Source organism: Amblyraja radiata, chromosome 16 (assembly GCF_010909765.2).
Source record: "Amblyraja radiata isolate CabotCenter1 chromosome 16, sAmbRad1.1.pri, whole genome shotgun sequence".
Classification (NCBI taxonomy): Eukaryota; Metazoa; Chordata; class Chondrichthyes; order Rajiformes; family Rajidae; genus Amblyraja; species Amblyraja radiata.
In genome coordinates this window covers 29,052,494-29,071,279 of record NC_045971.1, presented here as the reverse complement: position 1 = coordinate 29,071,279, position 18,786 = coordinate 29,052,494, and the positions used below count along the sequence as shown (strand labels likewise).

Below are 18,786 nucleotides of genomic sequence, written 5' to 3'. Positions count from 1 at the left end.
TCAATGCTCATCATGATTTAAAATATTGCTATCAGATCCTCTTGCAAACTTCCATTTCCCCAAGGCTTCTCTTGTCTAGCTACATATCCAGAGCCCAACTGGAATTATTTTGGTAAATCTGTCCACTCTCTCACCCAAGCCTTTACAAGAGTGGCACCAGAACTGGCCACGATTCCTCAATTTTGGTGGAATCGTTGTCAGGGATCTTACTTGACTTTTTTTCTCTGTTTCCAGTCGGGCAACCTAGGCAGCTTTTTAGGTTGCCAAATGACAGTTTAGGTGGTCATTTAAGACGGTTTGCATGACGCATGCGATAATGTGCTCGGACGAAGTGCGTAGTTACCAGTCGGAATTATGCTCTATGAAGCATTCACATATTATTTCTGCTACAAATAAAGTCACAAACTAAACATATTCACCAATCAAGACATGATATATACCACAATGACATGCAGCAAAATTATAATACAGTATCTCAACTCTTTTTACATGTCGCAATGAATGCAATTTGTATTATTTTTTTCCACTTCCAAACAAAAATGTGGTTGGATTATTCAGCGTATGATCAACCTCGGTGAGACCAAGCGCAGGCTTGGCGATCGCTTCGCACAACACCTCCACTCAGTTTGCAATAACCAACCTGATCTCCTGGTGGCTCAGCACTTCAACTCCCCCTCCCATTCCGAATCAGACCTTTCTGTCCTGGGCCTCCTCCATGGCCAGAGTGAGGCCCACCGCAAATTGGAGGGACAGCATCTCATATTTCGCTGGGGTAGTTTACACCCCAGCGATATGAACATTGGCTTCTCCAATTTCAGGTAGTCCTTGCCTTCTCTCTCCGTCCCCTCCCATTCCCAGCTCTCCCACAGCCTACTGTCTCCGCCTCTTGCTTTCTTTCCCCCCCACCCTCACATCAGTCTGAAGAAGGGTCTTAACCCGAAACGTCGCCTATTTCCTTCGCTCCATAGATGCTGCCCCACATGCTGAGTTTCTCCAGCATTTTTGTCTACCCATTCACACAAGTTCTGTTATCCCACTTTCCTCACCCACTCTCTACACATTAGGGGCAATTTTACAGAGACAAGTTAACCTACAAAGCCAATGCGTCTTTGGGATGTGGGAGGAAACCCACAAGCTTGCAGGGAGAATGTGCAAATTCAACACAGACAGTGCCCGAGGACAGGATCGAACACAGATCTCTGGCGTGTGAGGCAGCAAGTCCACCAGCTGTGCCACTATATTTTGTTTTCCAACACACACAAAATGATACGTTGATAACTTTGGTTACTAAAAAAAAAGAAACTATCCATTTTCAGTCTTAAATCTCTAAGTGACACTATGTCCTCCTTTACAGCTACTGTATGTTTTAATTCAGTTCAAGACTATGGGGCAGTACATTGGCCATAAAGTTGCTGCATAAAAGTGCCAGACACCCAGAATTGATCCTGAATATGGATGTTGTCTGTATGGAGTTTGCTCCTTTTCCCTTTGATTCCATGGGTTTTTTCCAGGTGCTCGTTTCCTTCCACATTCCAAAGGTGTGCAGGAACCTTTTTCAGACCCAACCCAAAACATAATATTTTCCTTTAGTCCAGATATTTTGTCTGACCTGTTGAGTTACTCCAGCAGTTTGAGTCTATCTTCAGTTTAAACCAGCATCTACAGTTCCTTCCTTCCGATACACACGATACTATACGATAGAACTTTATTAATCCCAGGAGGGAAATTGTGTGTGTGTGTGTGTGTGTATATTATACACACGCACACACACACATATATGTTTATATAGTTATATATTCATATAAATATACACTGTTTTGTTTTCTCGTTTATAACATTGTTTACAGAGTACTATGTTTACATATTCTGTTGTGCGGCTGCAAGTAAGGATTTCATTGTTCTAACTGGAACGTTAGAGAATAAAACATTCTTGACTCTTGTGTCGCTAATGTGTGGGATAGACCTAGTGTACGCAGGGCTCGAAATTAACGGTTGCCCGGGTGCCAATGACCACCCAAAGTGCCACCGGGCAACCTAAACGCCAAGTCATTTTTCCCGGCTTGGCACTGCAGATACTGATTTATACCGAAGTTAGACACAAAAAACTAGAGTAACTCAGCGGGTCAGGCAGCATCTATGGGGAAAAGGAACGTGACGTTTCGTGTCGGCGACGGCTGTATTGCGGGGCAAAGATACTAGGTGCGTGGTGATGAAGGATCGAAGCGAATGACGGGCCCCGCACAGCGGCAGCAGCGGCCGCCACAGTGGCTCCATCTCCTGCTCCTCCCGCACCCCGCCCGCCCTGATAGCGGCCGCTGCTTGCAAATCCGCTAACGGCGATAACCACTTCGAAACAAACTCTCTTGCACACCGAGGCCGGAGGGGGAGGCTTCGTTTCGCCGTCTGAAGCAGCTGCACCAAAGATCCTATCGCTATAGGATCTTTGAGCTGCACCGCTCGGCCCCGCACCTTGCTGTTGGCTGGCGAAGGAGGGGAGGCGGTAGCAAGGAGATCCCAATCGCCTCCCCCTTTGGCGGCAGCACATGGTGGTGGACAGGGACGGCCAAGGCAGCAGGGCGATGTTGTCCGAGGAGCGCTGACTTTCCTTCCTCCCCACCTCCTCTGCCCCTTCCCCCCCCTCTCTCTCTCTCTCTCTCTATCTATCTCATACGCCCCCCTCCACCCTCCCCATCCTCCTCTCCATCCCGAACTGATCCCCATTCCCGCCTCTATTCAGTCCTCACTGACATCCCCTGTGCTCCCCTCCCCATCTACCCCCCCCCCCGCCCCATCTATTCATCCTGCGCTGATCACCCTATCCACCTCACATTGATTCTCCTGCCACCCCCCCATCCAGCCTACACTGGTCCAATTCATCCTGTACGGACCCCCCTTCCCATCCATCCTGCACTGGGCCTCCCATTCATCCTGTACTGACCCCCCCATTCATCCTGTACTGATCTCCCCATTCATCCTGTACTGATCCCCCCCATTCATCCTGTACTGATCCCCTCATTCATCCTGTACTGATCCCCTCATTCATCCTGTACTGATCCCCTCACTCATCCTGTACTGAATCCCCCCCATTCATCCTGTACTGATTCATCCTGTACTGATCCCCTCATTCATCCTGTAGTGATCTCCCATTCATCCTGCACGGACCCTCCGATCCACACTGTACTGACCCCCCCCCCCGCCAATCATCTTCTACTGATCCCCCCATTGATCCTGCGCTGATCCCCCCCCCCCCCATCCATCCTGTATTGATCCCCCAATCAAGAAGAGTGGGGGGAAACAGTCGAAGAAGGGTCTCGACCCGAAACGTTGCCTATTTCCTTCCCTCCATAGATGCTGCCTCACCCGCTGAGTTTTTCCAGCATTTCTGTCTACGCCCATTCATCCTGTGCTGATCCCCCCATTCATCCTGTGCTGATCCACCCATTCATCCTGTACTGATCCCCCCCATCCATCCCGTACTGATCACCCCATTCAACACCACTGACATCCCCCGTGCTCTCACCTCACAATTTACATACTCCAACCAACACGTACTAATTCACCTGCCTCAATCCATCCATTCCGCACCGATTGCCTTCTCAACCCCCCCCCCCCCCCCCCATGTATCTACCCCGCACTGATTCATACCCCCCGACCCTAGTGTGCTGGAAAAGTCTTCAGAGCGAATATTGACTATGTTTGATAACGGAATGCAATCAAATGTGTTTAATTCCCAATGTTATTTGTTTTAGTCCATAAAGATGGATTAATTAAAGTGTAAACACGTGAAACATTAAAACCACAGTGTTCGATTGTCACTGCTACCATTGACACGTTATTACAGTATTCATTTTAACGGCAAATCAATGCTCATAACATGGAGTATCAGTACTGTAGTTATTTAATGAGCAACTTTCACAACTATACGTTGGATTTGTCCAGGTTTTACTTCTACAGTTGGTCATATATATCACAAATTTGGTCAGGAGATATTTCAGTTGAAATTTTAACGTTAATTCTGAAGTAGGAATGATGGAAACAGCGTTTATCAATAAAACATTTTTAATCTGGTGCGTACAAACTGGGTATCTTCATTGCTGTTCACAACACTTACATCTAATCTGAATGTCCGGTAATGTGGCGTTTTGACACCGTACCAATATTACCAAAAGAACATTTGCTGCAGTTATGTCCTTTGGCCATCTCTTGTCAGTTAGTCTAATGTTTAACCTGTCAGATGGGTATAGTCGGTTTAACAGCTATTATCATAAAATGCCTTTAGAAATTTCCTTGCAACCTGTATATTTTGTTATGGATAAATTATGTGGGAAGCGAGAGTGTTTCTGTACCAATAGCAATAACGACCCATGCTATGGCCATGTCATGGTAATTTTCGGTCCTTCACAGAAAACATGCCTGCATCAATCTGTAGTGTGCATGGTTAAGCATATATATTACCATGGTCCAGGATTTATTGACACAGGTTGATCATACGCTGAATAATCCAACCATATTTTTGTTTGGAAGTGGAAAGAACTAATAGAAATTGCATTAATTGCAATGCGTAAAAAGAGTTGAGATACTGTATTATAGTTTTGCTGCATGTCATTGTGGTATATATCATGTCTTGATTGGTGAATATGTTTAGTTTGTGACTTTATTTGAAGCAGAAATAATATGTGAATGCTTCATTGAGCATAATTCAGACTGGTAACTACGCATTTCATCCGAGCACATTATCGCACGCGTCATGCAAACCGTCTTAAATGACCACCTAAACTGTCATTTGGCAACCTAAAGAGCTGCCAAGGTTGCCCGGCTTGCAACAGGGGAAAAAAAGTTGTGAGAGCCCTGGTACGGGTGATCGGTGGTCGGCGTGGACTCGGTGGGCCGAAGGGCCTGTTTCCACGCTGTATCTTTAAATTAAACTAAAAACACTAAAACCAGAGGAAATCTAAAGAAAGGTCTCTACCAGAAACGTCACCCAATTTCTTCTATCCAGAGATGCTGGTTGCTCCATGGAGTTCCCCGGCACAATTAAAGCATGGAATAGTCTTCACCCTACCTTAGTTACCCAACCAGATGCAAATAAATTTAAGGTAGCTCTTTCCCACCCCCCCCACCCCCCAAGAACCCTTAAGCTTTTGCTTAAGTCCAAGTCAAAAGTCAAGTGTTTTATTGTCATGTGTCCCAGATAAGACAATGAAATTCTTGCTTGTTGCAGCACAGCAGAATACAGGAGTTCTTTTTCAGAGTTTGTAGTTTGGTGGTGGCGGGTCCACTCCAGTTTAAATTCTATTTGGAATATTTTTGGAGAACCAGGAAACCAAGAAGCTAGTTACTCCAGGGAGTTACTCCAGCTCCAGGGAGTGATTCTGCGTTGGTTTTCAGCAGTCGCGGCAAGGCGGCGACTGGACAGCAATGGCGGCCAGATCTCCCACAATGCAAAGGGAGGGAGAAAGTGCCTGGTGCCATCCAGTTGCCGTGGCAGTGCGCATGTGCATGGTGGCACATGCGCACAACCACGGCCGATGATGTGCTGGCCATGGTTGTGCTTCTGTGCAGGGGGAGGATGTGCAGGCCATGTCAGTGCGCATGTGCAAGGCAGCCGGACGTGCCGGCGGATGAGGAGCGGGCGGAGAGTGGAGAACCGGCAGCCCGGACATGGATACGGATGACGGGCGGAGAGTGGCAGAGAAAGAGATAGAGAGGGGGGCCCCGCTCAGAGTTGAACGATAGGTGTCCCGGGTGCTTACCAAGCCGGGCAAAATGGCACGGCTTTTAGGTTGCCCGACGGGACCTTAGGTCGCCATTGGCACCCGGGCAACCGTTAATTTTGAGCTCTGATTGTTTTATGAATGTTATGAGTTTTTTCTAAAATTTAGTTTATTACCGTCACGTACACTGAGGTATGGTGAAAAGCCTTTGTTTCCGTGCTATCCAGTCAAACATGCTCTTTAAACCTTCATGCTCCAACCTTTTTTCCACCTGCCCTGTCACTTACAACAAATAATGTATTTCTTACCTCTGAGTCACTGTTTTTGGACCCCTAATGTTCACATCACCTCATTTATCATGAAAATCATTTTTTTTATTTTAAATTTCATTTGCCAAAAATCCACCATTCCAGAGTGCTTAAACCTCCTTGACATGTTACTAACCTCCTCACGGTTTACTAAACCTATATGCCATCCGCAAGGGTACGCAGGACTGCAGGGTACAATTTCTAGTTCAAGTCATCAATAAATACTTAAAGCCAGTGGTCCAGATGCTGGCCAACGGGGAAATTTCTTGCATTCCCCAATCTGAAAAACATTTTCTCACAGCTATTCTTTTCCTGTTAAACCCATCTCATGGTGAGAGCTGACACACGAAGTACCCCGAGTTAAAACTCGTGGTAATAACGTACGATTAACGTAGCTGTAACGTCGGAACTCGTGGACGCAACTTAGAGACTCGTGGTGCTAACGGCAGGTACCCAAAACATCACCTATTCCTTCTCTCCAGAGCTGCTGCCTGGCCCGGCCCGCTGAGTTACTCCATCTTATGTTGTCTATCTGCGACTTGGTACTCTGCAGATTAATAAACAAAAACAAAGTTTCAACTTACCCACAGGGAACTCAGCGGGCTGGGCCAGGCAGCAGCTCTGGAGAGAAGGAATAGGTGATGTTTTGGCTCGAGACCCTTCTTGTCCTTTTCTCCAGAGATGCTGTCTGTCCCGCTGAGTTACTCCGGCTTTTTCTCTCTCCTCGTGGGTTTAAACCAGCATCTGCAGTTCCTTCCCACACGCTTCAACACTACAGGAGAGCCCGGTGAGGGGACTCGACCCAGTCGAGGGACGGCCGCTTCTTGCTCAGGCTTCAGGAAGCCGGTACAGTGGAGGGCTCCATTCGATACGCTCATGCGCATGGCAACCGCCGAAGCTTTCGTTAGTGGTGAGTTTTCTATTCTCGAGTCCATTTCTTTATTGTTTATGTATGACTCCAGTTTGTCTCATGGTATTGTTATCCATCTTACACACTGCCCGCCCACCAACACGCTTCATTTACACGAATACATGACACACATAATCCTCGCATGTTGTGAACTATGCTGGCACTAAAGTAGAAATAAACGCTTCGGGTATCACTGCTCCAGTGCTGCCCACCTCTTGCTTCGGGCGACTCTCTAACAACTTGCAGTTTTTAACATGCGACTTTATCCATCACAAGCTCTCGGGAACGCTTAACATTCATGAAAGTGCCAAATGCGCAAGCTTCCCGTTTAAAATCTTGCGGTTGTTATTAAATCGAATTTCGCAACGAATTTGCCGCCTCCTCGGTCCAACTTGTATGTCATGCCAAGCTAGGTCCTTCCTAGACGGCTTGGGTTGCAAGAAGAAGGTGGATAGGTTTGAGTTTTTTTTTCTTTGCAGTGCAGGAGGCTGAGGGATGACCTTGTCTCACATTTGGCCTCTATCCCTCTAAACCTCTCATACTCACCAGGTTTCTGCAGAGTCTACAGTACAGCAAGGCTTGTGTTCCATTCAATATTTCCGCCACCATCTCCCACTACCCTGGTAGTTACTCAAGAGTAACTCGGGAGAGGAACTTAGTAACTCGGGAGACGAACTTGGAACATCGCAGAAAACGGCAAACTTGTCATACCTGTGGGAACTCGGTTAAACTCTTGATCATACACTTGGGATCTCGTACACAACCACGAGTCTTTCACTAGGGGTGCCTCATGGGTCAGTTCCTACCGTGAGACAGGGCTTTTACCTTACCACTTCTCTATCCATCCTGCTCACTCTTTTAATCCAGTCTTCAAACTCAACAAACCCTTATTTGCACCCTATCAAAATACATTTAGAAATTCAGTACCTAATATTAACTACATTTCCCTCATTAATTTAATTCGGATGCCCAAATGGTGGCCATTCTTGCTCTTGATTATTGTTTAGTCATACAGCATGGAAATAGGTCATTTGGCCCCATTTGTCCTTGCCAACCAAGATGCATATCCATGCTAATCCCATATTGCTGCATTTGGCCCATAACAGTCCATTTTTCTGTGTAACAATCAAAATACTTTTTAAACATTGCGATTGTACCTGCTTCTGCCTCTTCCTCTGGCAACTTCTTTCATATACCTTGTGTGAAAACTGTATCCCTTAGTTTTTAATGTTTGCCCTCTCACCTTCAACCTACGAGCTCTAAGTTTTAGACTCTCCCTACCCTTGGAAAAAGTCTGCAACTATTCTCGATCTATTCTTATAATTTTGTAAAAATCCAAGGTCACCCCTCAGCCTCCTATGAGAAATAATGCCAACCTATCCAATCTCTCCTTGTATCTAAAGCCCTCTATTCTAAGCAATATCCTGGTGAATCTTTCTCATGTAATCACATCCCTTCCTCTTGTGGTGACAAAATTGCACACAATATTCCAAATGTAGCCCAAAGACATACAGGTTAGTAGGTTAATTGGCTTGGGGTATAAATATAAAATGGCCCTAGTGTGTAGGATAGTGTGAGTGTGCGTGGATCGCTGGTCGGTGCGGAGTCGGTGGGTCTCTAATCTAATATCTGTATCTTTAAACTAAACCAATGTCTCGTAGATGTGCAACTTCTTCTTGCGTATGACGTGCACAGCCTAAAGTTGTAGGACAACTTGTTCCATTTGGTCCTAACTCTTACATTTAATAATCTTGCCTATGAAAGCAAGAAAGCTAAATGAGGGTCTCGATCTGAAACGTCACCCATTCCTTCTCTCCAGAGATGCTGTCTACCCCACTAAGGTACTCCAGCATTTTGTGTATATCTTCAAGCTAAATGCTATCTTCACCGCCCTATCCATACATGTCACCACTTTCCAGGAGCTATGAACTTGCACCCCAAGGTCCCTATATACATCAACATTAAGGTTCTTGCTATTTACTGCTCATCTGGCCAGTTTTAGAAGTATGAAAGTGCATTAACTCACATATCTGTGTTAAATTCCATTTGCCACTGCTCTGCCCAACTTTCCCACTCATCAATGTCCCTTAGTATTCTCAGGTATCTATCCATAACTGTACCAATCTTACATCATATATATATACACACCAAACTACATACTGTCCTAGCACCAATCCCTATGGTGCATCACTGGTTACAAACATGCAGTTTGGAAAAACAACCCTCCACTGCTACTAAAGATAGACACAAAAAGCTGGATTAACTCAGAGGGACAGGCAGTATGTCTGGAGAGAAGAATGGGTGACGTTTCGGGTCGAGACCCTTCTGTAGACCTCCACTGCTACTCTCCACCTCCCATCATCAAGCCAATTTTTTTATCCTTTGCATGTCGCCTTCATTTTATACAGAACGGTATATATAAAAAATGTTTCAGGATCAGGAATGAATAATATTTTGATACCCTTTATCATCAAAAAAGCCGGGCATGCTAAATCCACTACAGCACACACTTTAACAGTAGAACAAATCAACTGCATTCTCCATTCCTCGGAGACATTCACTTCATCTCAGCTGTGGAGGGAGTGTAATTGGTAACAACTGGCTTCAATCCCATGTGCATGTGATAATGGAAAAAAAAATCAATAACCCATTACTCCTGAACACCTAAATCAACTAAAACGACATCATTGTTGTATTATCAGCAGGCTATTTATCTTTTCTACCAATGCGAATGCTGTCCACAGGAAAACCTGCAAGCGTGAAAACATGATGCATATCTTTCTTTGAACGGCATCAGATCCAGAAAATTCGAAATAAATAATCTCTTAAAAATTTCTGCCTGATGCCGTTACTTTGAATGTACAAACGTTATTATTTCTTAATACAACAAAAAACTGTGGCCTACCTGAATATTCTTTTCACATTCAGTTTGTTGATGAAGAACAAGTTCGCTTTCCAACACAAATTTTTTTCCACACTTATCACATATCTGCATGCGACTGTGAGTGACCGTCATGTGTTTCTCAAGATACCAACGATTGTTGAAAACTCTGGGACATTTTTCACAAGTGAGGTTCTGTTTTTCTTCTATCTGTTTTTCTTTCCGGGTTGAAGATTTAGACATTTTATTTTTTCTCTTTCTCTGTTCGGGCAGCTGAATCTTTGCACATTCCCTTGAAAGAGTTGCCTCCGTTGTTTTCAATCTGGTCATTTCCTTACGTTTTCTGTGTTTGATATCTTCTATTTCCTCGTCATCTTGTCCATCATCTTCTATGTCAATATCATCATCCTCGTCCTCGTCATCCACCTCCTCATCATCATCCTCATCCCCTTCATCATTTTCTCCATCACTCGAGTCAACCATAGCTGATTTTTCAGACTGTGAAGTAACACCTTCAGTCCCTTTAGACACATGTAAAGTCTGATTATTAAGGTTCACTTCAACAATAATTTGCTCTCGGTTATAGGATCCTTGGTCATCGGAGTCAGAATCTTCTGCGTCTCCTTTCATTCCATGAACAACTTCAACTCCTTTATTCTCTTCATAACATGTTCGATCTCTAGCTTTCAAGTGCCGTTTTGCCATTGTATCCTCAACTTTCACCAGATAAGATTTATTCCCTTCTCTAGGACAAATCTTGGTTGATAAATCAAGTTCTCTGTCAGTATCACCATAAAATTGAGGAGGGATCTGGGAGCACTGTTGTCCCTCCTGGGCCATTCCGACAACATAAGAAGCGCAGTTGTCAACCAGATTCTTGCAAGAGTTGACAACGTTACTCATCAGAAGCACCCTAACTATATTTACCACCTCCTGTACATCATATACATTCACATTAACTCTAGATGTATAAATAAAGCATAGGATCTGACTGAAAGTTTCCGACGTTAAGATTGCAGTAATAAGTTCAAATTGCTGCAACCACTTGGTCTGTGTGAAGAGTAATAGAAAGAACCAGCTGAAAGCAGTCAGTGCAATTTTGTTAGAAATAAATGACTGCTTCCGTTTTATCACAACAGTGTTGTCATCACAGAGGTGAGGCTCAAACATGCGCTGTTCTGTTTGTCCATCAAACATGTACAACGGAAACAGAAATTCTCCTGCAGAGGGTACCCAAAGGGAAGTTGGAATATTTTCAATCTTTAGCTGCAATAAGAAGAAACAAAATTCTTGTTACCTGAAAGTCATAAGCTTATTACATTTGGAATTTTGTTAATTAGGAGAAAGCATAAAATAGCATTTACAACCAAATAACTATTGAAAGTACAGCATCCCTTGTCAAATAGCTATGGCTCCATATCTTAATCATCATACACAAATCATGCAGTAAATCAGCTTCTTTTGATACTTTTTCTCCAATTCAATGCTATCAAATACAGTTTAAAACAATACAACATCTACGGGCACAATTCTATCATACTAAACATTTTCAGTTTAGAGTAATAAAGTTAACCATTGCAGATTAATAAATTAAATAAATAGCAATTCACCAGCAACCAGTTTCAATTTAGTTTATTGTCACGTGTACCGAGGTACAGTGAAAAGTAAATTACAAACAATAGCATTTTTTTTAAAGACTGATAAAGAGTAAATATGTTCATCATGCATCACTGACACCTAGATAACTTAAAAGTATTAACGACACTCAAATGTATGTCTGATCGTCTATGATGTGACAGAGGCCACTGGTATTCTACTGATGAACCATTATCCATTTTATCAAAAAGCAGCAAGAGCTCTCAGATGACTGCAGGAAGATACATGTGGGATGTGGGAGAAGAGGAATAATTTTAGCAGATTCCATTTACAGTAATAACCAGACAAAAATCACCCAGTGAATGTTGGAACAGTTCCTGATGCTACTTTTTGCACAATATAACAAATACATTTAGCTACAAAAAAAACATACATTTTGGAAGTGTATTTTGGAACATACATCATGATGTGGGTGTATCTATCTTGGGATGTTGTTTCTACATCCTCCATGTAGCCAAAAATTCAGAGACCTGGGCTCAATCCTGATTACGGGTGCTGTCTGTATTGAGTTTGTACATTCTCCCTGGGTTTATTGTGTACTCCAGTTTCCTTCCACATTCCGAAGACGTTGCAGGTTTGATGTTAATTGGTTTCTGTAAAAATCGTCCCAATTGTGTAGGATAGAACTAGTGTATGGGTGGTAGCTGATCGGTGCGGATTCGGTGGGCCGTAGGGCCTATTCCCAAATTGTATCGCTAAATTAAACCCAATCCAATCTAAGTCCTATAATAATGGTCTCTTGCTCTCTTTCCAGTGCCCATTACTGGTGGCTCTATTTTTAGCTGCCTTGGCCAAAACATTTCATTTCAATTCATGAACCCATGCCTTTTTCATCTCTAGAAGACATTCCTCAATGTTTTTGAGATTTTTCTGACGTATCTCAACAGTTTGATGAACATTTTCTTTATTGGGTTTTCAATAATAACCAAAGATAACCAAGTGTTCAAATATTCTGCAATCGTATCATTTGGTTGAAAAAGCAAAAATCTTTGCTGTGCAAAACCGTCTGTGGCACTGCCTTGACTGCAGATACCAGAAAGGTAAAATTGACTGTTCCATGGAAGATAAGACAGTTCTGCTCTCTAGTTATGGTAGGATGGTTTACTTGTTTGATAACAGAAAAAACTGTCCCTGAATCTGGAGGTTTGTTGTGAGTTTTTACACTTCTATACCTTTTACCCGATGGGAGAGAGGAGAAGGGGAAGTGGCCAGGGTGCGACCCATCTTTGATTATGCAGCTGGCTTTGCCGACGGACCGTGAGGTATAAATGGAGTCAATGGAAGGGCGGTTGGCTTGTGTGATGGTCTGCGCTGCGTCCACAATTCCCTACAGGGTTGCTTTTCAGATTCGAGGCAAGTGGTGTGCCATAGAGATCGGTGCAGGGTCCATTGTTGATTGTTATTTATATTGGCGAACTGCATGTGAATGTCGGTGGTATGGTTAGTAAATTTGTGGATGACACTAAAATTGGTCTATAGACTGGATAGTGAAGGAGGTTATCTATGATTACAATGGGATCTTAAACAACTGGGCCAATGAATGGCAGATGGAATTTACTTCAGATAAATGCGACGTGTTGCATTTTGGTAGGACAAATTAGGACAAGGTTTATACAGTTCATGATAGGGCCCTGGGAAATGGTGTAGCACAGAGAGGCCTAGAGGCGCGTGTAAATCTGCCATGAAGGCAGCAACATAGGTGGTCAAAGTACAGGAATTGAGACGTCATGTTAGTTGTACAAGATGTTGTCAGTCAGGCCACAGTTGGAGTAATGTGTACAGTTCGTGTCACCCTGCTTTAGGAAGGATATCTTTAAACTGGCAAAGGTACAAAAGGTATTAACAAGGATGTTTCTGGGTCTGTAGGGTTTGAGTTAAGGAGAGGCAAGGCTTTTTTTTCCTGCTGCATAGGAGGCAAAATCATGAAGAGCTATAGATAAGGTGAATAGCCACAGGCTATTCCCCCAGAGTAGGGGAGCCTAAAACTAGACCGCATAGGTTTAAGGTTAAAGGGAAAGATTTAAAAGGGACTTGAGGGACAACTTTTTCGACAGTGTGGCTTGTACATACTATGAGCTGCCAGAGGAAGTAGTAGAGGCGGGTACAATTACGAGATTTAAAAAACACTTGGACAGGTTCGTGGATTGTAGAGGTTAGGAGGGATAGTCAAGTGGGACTAGTTCGGTATGGCATGGATAGGATCAATAATTCCATGCTGGAAACCTTTAATACTACGACTTTGGAAATCAGAGGCAGATAGACTCTACCCACTACAAGTTTGCAGGGGAAAATACAAGTTCAACACAAGCTATCTGATGCGAATCAGAGCACAGTTCACTTCCTAAACCAAAAAGATATCCAGCTTTTTTTTTATAGGTTAACTGTGAATTCAGGGTATTTCAACCAGCACTACTCCAGGAAGCAAGTTGTGGGCCTTGATTAGAGTCACTGCTTTCCTTCCTGTATACTATTCGTCATGATTCAATTCTGACAGCAAACAGCAGATCAATATCAATTTAGGAAAGGCATTGCACAACTCAAAGATTATATTAAAAAAGTCTAATTTGCCAGTTTTGTGTAAAAAAATATCTTCTGATCTTGCAATATACTATTTGTTTGTTGATTTTAGCTCTGCATTCAACACCATTGTGCCAGAGCTACTACACTCTGGCACTACTACTACAAACTTTCCGAGTTGACTGTGCCTGAACCCCTCTGTCGGTGGATCACCAGCATCCTGACAGACAGGAGCAGCATGTGACGCTGGGAAAGCACATCTCGGACCCACAAACGCTCAGCATAGGAGCACGCAAGGCTGCGTACTCTCTCCTCTCCTCTCCTCTACTCTCTCTACACCAATGACTGCACCTCCACAGACACCTCTGTCAAGCTTATCAAGTTTGCGGACGACACAACCCTGATTGGACTGATCCAAGATGGGGAGGAATCTGCCTACAGGCAGGAAGTGTCACAGCTGGCGTCCTGGTGCTGTCGCAACAACCTAGAGCTCAATGCTCTTAAGACAGTGGAATTGATTGTAGACTTTAGGAGAGCTCCCCCTTCCCTCACCCCACTCACCATCAACAACACCACAGTCACATCTGTGGAGTCTTTTAAGTTCCTGGAAACCATCATCTCCAAGGACCTTAAGTGGGGGGCAACCATCAACTCCACAGTCAAAAAGGCACAACAGAGGATGTACTTCCTAGGGCAGCTGAGGAAGCACAATCTGCCACAGGCAATGATGGTCCAATTCTACACGGCCATCGTGGAGTCTGTTCTCACCTTCTCCATCATGGTCTGGTTTGGCTCAGCCACCAAGCACGACACCTGGAGGCTACAGCGAATCGTCCTATCAGCAGAGAAGGTTATTGGCTGCAACCTTCCCTCCATTGATGAACTGTACACTGCAAGGGCCAGGAAGCGAGCGGGCAAGATCATCTCTGACCCTTCTCACCCTGGCCACAAACTCTTTGAATCACTTCCCTCTGGAAGGCGACTCCGGATTGTCAAAGCTGCCACAGCCAGACATAAAAACAGTTTTTATCCACGGGTAGTTGCTCTACTCAACAGCCAAAAATCTGTAGCCTCTCTTTGATCTGGTATTTTGTTGGTTCACATGCTTGATCAATGGAGTTTTATCATTAATGTTTTATTATTATTAATGTTTAGTATTTTCTGAGTCATTCGTAACTGTCACTATATGTCATGTTGTTACTTGTGGTGGATCACCAAGGCAAATTCCTTGTATGTGAATACTTGGCCAATAAACTTACTTACTTACTTGATGTAAATCTATAAAGTCTCAGTAGGATATGCTACAATACACAGAAAAACAGACATCACCTCACTTTTACTCTCATGCGTACACTATATTTAAATGAACGTGTATCAACATTTACATCAATACGAACTGCTTCCATGATATTACAGCTATTTAACTGGCCTCATAAGAACAGCGCATTTCCAAAACTCATTACATAAAATGTCTCCATTTGTCTCAACTTATTCAAGTTTTGAAAACAATCATTTTGAAATATTATCACTATTTTTAGTTTTTCCTCAGTTTTAGTAACAATGGGCATCTCTATATGGACCTCGGAGAGAGTCTGAAGAAGGGTCTCGACCCGAAACGCCCAGCGTCGGAGACCCAGCCCAGCCTAGAGTGGGAGACCCAGCCCAGACCAGAGTTGGAGACCCAGCTCAGCGTCGGAGACCCAGCCCAGAGTCGGTACCCAGCCCAGCCCGGAGTCGGAGATGTCGCCAAACGGAAGCGGAGACTCTGATCCCGGCGGAGAACAACCAGCGACCAGCGCCCGCTGTGAGTCCCCATCGCACCACCAATCACAGCCACTACCCCTCTGGTCCCCCTTGCTGGCTCCTCCACCCCTCCCCCATGATACCCCCCTCACATTATCGCACGCGTCATGCATGCCGTCCTAAATGACCACCTAAACTGTCATTTGGCAACCTGAAAAGCTGCCTAGGTTGCCCGGCTGGCAACAGAGCCCTGTGAGCCGCGCCTGCACAGTTCGGGGCTATGGGTGAGTGGTGGAAAATTGCATGGGGTTACGTTGGGGGACCAGGCCTCCCGTATGAATGGGACCCAACGGGTCCCACTTAGTCTAGTCATACATAAAACTGAAGTTCACAAATAAATTTCAACACGATTCATATTAATCAAAAACCCTCACAGCGGCAGTACATGACAGGGAGAGATAGTTCATGAAGTTTGAGAAAATTTAATTAGTGAACAAAATTCCTTGTGTTCCTATGCATTTTTTTACACTTTATGTTTGGTGTCCACCGTAACGACCGTTACATGAAATTTAGGTCATTTTTTTCTAAAGCATGATAGCTGATTTCTTCACTGCTGTTTTTCAACATACACATGTACATTATTGCTATAAACATGGAGTATGTGACCATATGAGCAATATTCCTGTTATCTACTGAAACGTGCGTTACACGCGTTACACAATGTCCAAGGGTGGACACCAAAATGAAAGTAGCTCCTGTTTCTTCCAGTATTTCTTTTTTTGTAATTTCTTTCTCAGGTTTTGAATAAACTTTATGGAAGTAATTGTCCATACATAATAAGAGACTGCAGGTACATAATTTGATGGAAATATAGCTACTGCAAAACGCTGGTGTTACACGTGTGATGGTGGGCACCATATATATTCACTAATTTTTGCATGCACCAGCTTTTACAGAATCTTGATATTAAGGTTACTTTCTTCTCATAATTTCATTATCTATTGAGTTCTTCAAACTAGAAAATGTTCAATCTCCTTGGAAAGTTCTTTGGTTTTAATTTACCATTGCGGTGTAACGGTGGTTACTCTAAAATAGGGTGGACACCAAAAGTAACCACCGTTACACTCTTTGAAATACGGCCATTCAGAGCACTTAATGCCAGATTCATCAAAGGTTTTGCTTATTACTGTGAAACATGCATCTCTTGAAAATGTTTTGAATTATAATGAAATTAATGCAGAAATTGCCTCTTTATTTCATTGTGTCAAAGCATGTCACATTTTTGGTGTCCTAAAATTTGATATTTTTGAGATATAAACTGGTTGAATCTGGGAATTAATATAATTCCTAACGATTTTATATCTACTATCTCTTGCACATTTGAGTAACAATTCCTGAAAAAAACACTATACTACTTGAAACAGTGGAGATATGACATTGTTAATGTTCCGTGCTAAAATCTCGCCAGTATTGTAAAAATACACATATGGCATGGGCATCTGAATGTTTCCAACATTTCCAGGTAATAAAGATAGATGTCCTTAAACATGATAGCAGAAAAAGTCTGACTTTAGCAACATGGCCACAAATGAACGGACATAGAAAATCCAGAATAATCATATTAAGCTGTCACTGCGATAAGTCAAATGTCAAAGCATTTGAATAATCCTGAAATGGGGCAACAGACACAGGGTAGAATAAGGTTGTGAAAATATTTGGTCACCAGGCATAGAAAAAAATGAATAAATAATTGATATGTCATAGGGCAACAAATGTATGGATGAATGGCTTGGATGATCTGAAGAACAAAAAGGAAGATACATAGACAAAGCACTAAAGTAATAGAATGATGTTTAAGAAAAATGACTAATTACTCATTGACAAGGAAATATGATGTGCAGGAATGAGGACTTCTCGTTACAGAAACAAAACAGGAAGATGATGTAAGACCAGGTCATCCCCGAGTCAAATAGTTCACCAAAATTGCAGAGTATGGTTTTGACAAATACCGGGGCCAAAAAGGAGACTGAATCAGTAGTAAACCAATGTTACTTGTGTAAAGTTCAAAGATATTACCAGTGAATTTGCCAAAGTTGGATTGCAACCTTGTCGTGGTCGGGGAGCTTGTGTGTCTCAGTGACCCCTAGAGCTATGCCAGCGGGAGATTTGTCTCCTGTTAGGGTCTCCCATGCAGGACAGATCGAAGGGTAGAGGCGAGACGAAGAGCGATCCACTGGTCCTCCAGGTTGGAGGTTGAGCACAGGGCTAACAACCCTGTCTCGTAAAACAAATATGTTACGGAAACAGCAACTGAAGGAATCAACACTACTGAGTGGAGGACCTTCGTTGCTGCCCTACATGCCAGGAGGCATAATAGGCAGTAAGTAAGTAAAGTAAGTTGCCAAAGTTAACAAAAGGAAATAATAGGTGGATCACGTGAGCAAGAAAACTCAACATGCACGGAGATGGATGAATAGAGAAAGATATGGATTTGCGATTACCTTGGGTTATCATTTGCAACCGTTCTAATTTGAAAGGATTGTTTATTCAACCAGCATGGCTAGTTGTGTGAAGAATGAACTCTGATGATTTGTTTGTCTGTAATTGTTTACACGACTAATGTATTAAATAGAGTGATGCTTAAGCAGTAAAATTTCACGTGTTCTTTAAGAATTTTTGCTGACTTGCCATCTTGTGATCTAGTGCAAAACACTCAAAATAAGCATTTTGTTGCATATTCATGTAATCTACACTTGCATCTTAAATTAGAACAAATACAAAAACGACATGATTACAATGTTCAAACATTACACGCAGTGTATAACTTCCTCAAAATTCAATGTATTTGATGGAAGTATCTTTAGCAAGGCACATGCAACTTGTTACTACTGACATATGGCGGTCAGGTGTGTTCCAACAACAAAAAATCTCTAAGCCAAAACAAATTGTTACATCAAAAGAATAAACTAAATCCTTGAATTTCACATTTTAATAGGAAGTGCAGAATACAAAATGCAACCCATTTTTAATACAATGCTGTATTTTATTCTATTATCT

The 18,786-nt window shown here is 43.0% G+C and overlaps 1 protein-coding gene across 3 annotated transcripts in view; it reads right to left on the bottom strand.

The window, feature by feature from the left end:
* znf652 (zinc finger protein 652) overlaps positions 1-18,786 on the bottom strand; it is a 78,610-nt gene that overhangs the window by 32,763 nt on the left and 27,061 nt on the right. For all 3 annotated transcript variants that reach the window (XM_033035377.1, XM_033035376.1, XM_033035375.1), the window contains one exon: positions 9,838-11,079. In XM_033035377.1, coding sequence (XP_032891268.1) covers positions 9,838-11,010 — 1,173 coding nt within the window. In that variant the 5' untranslated portion in view covers positions 11,011-11,079. The remainder of the gene's footprint in view (positions 1-9,837; positions 11,080-18,786) is intronic.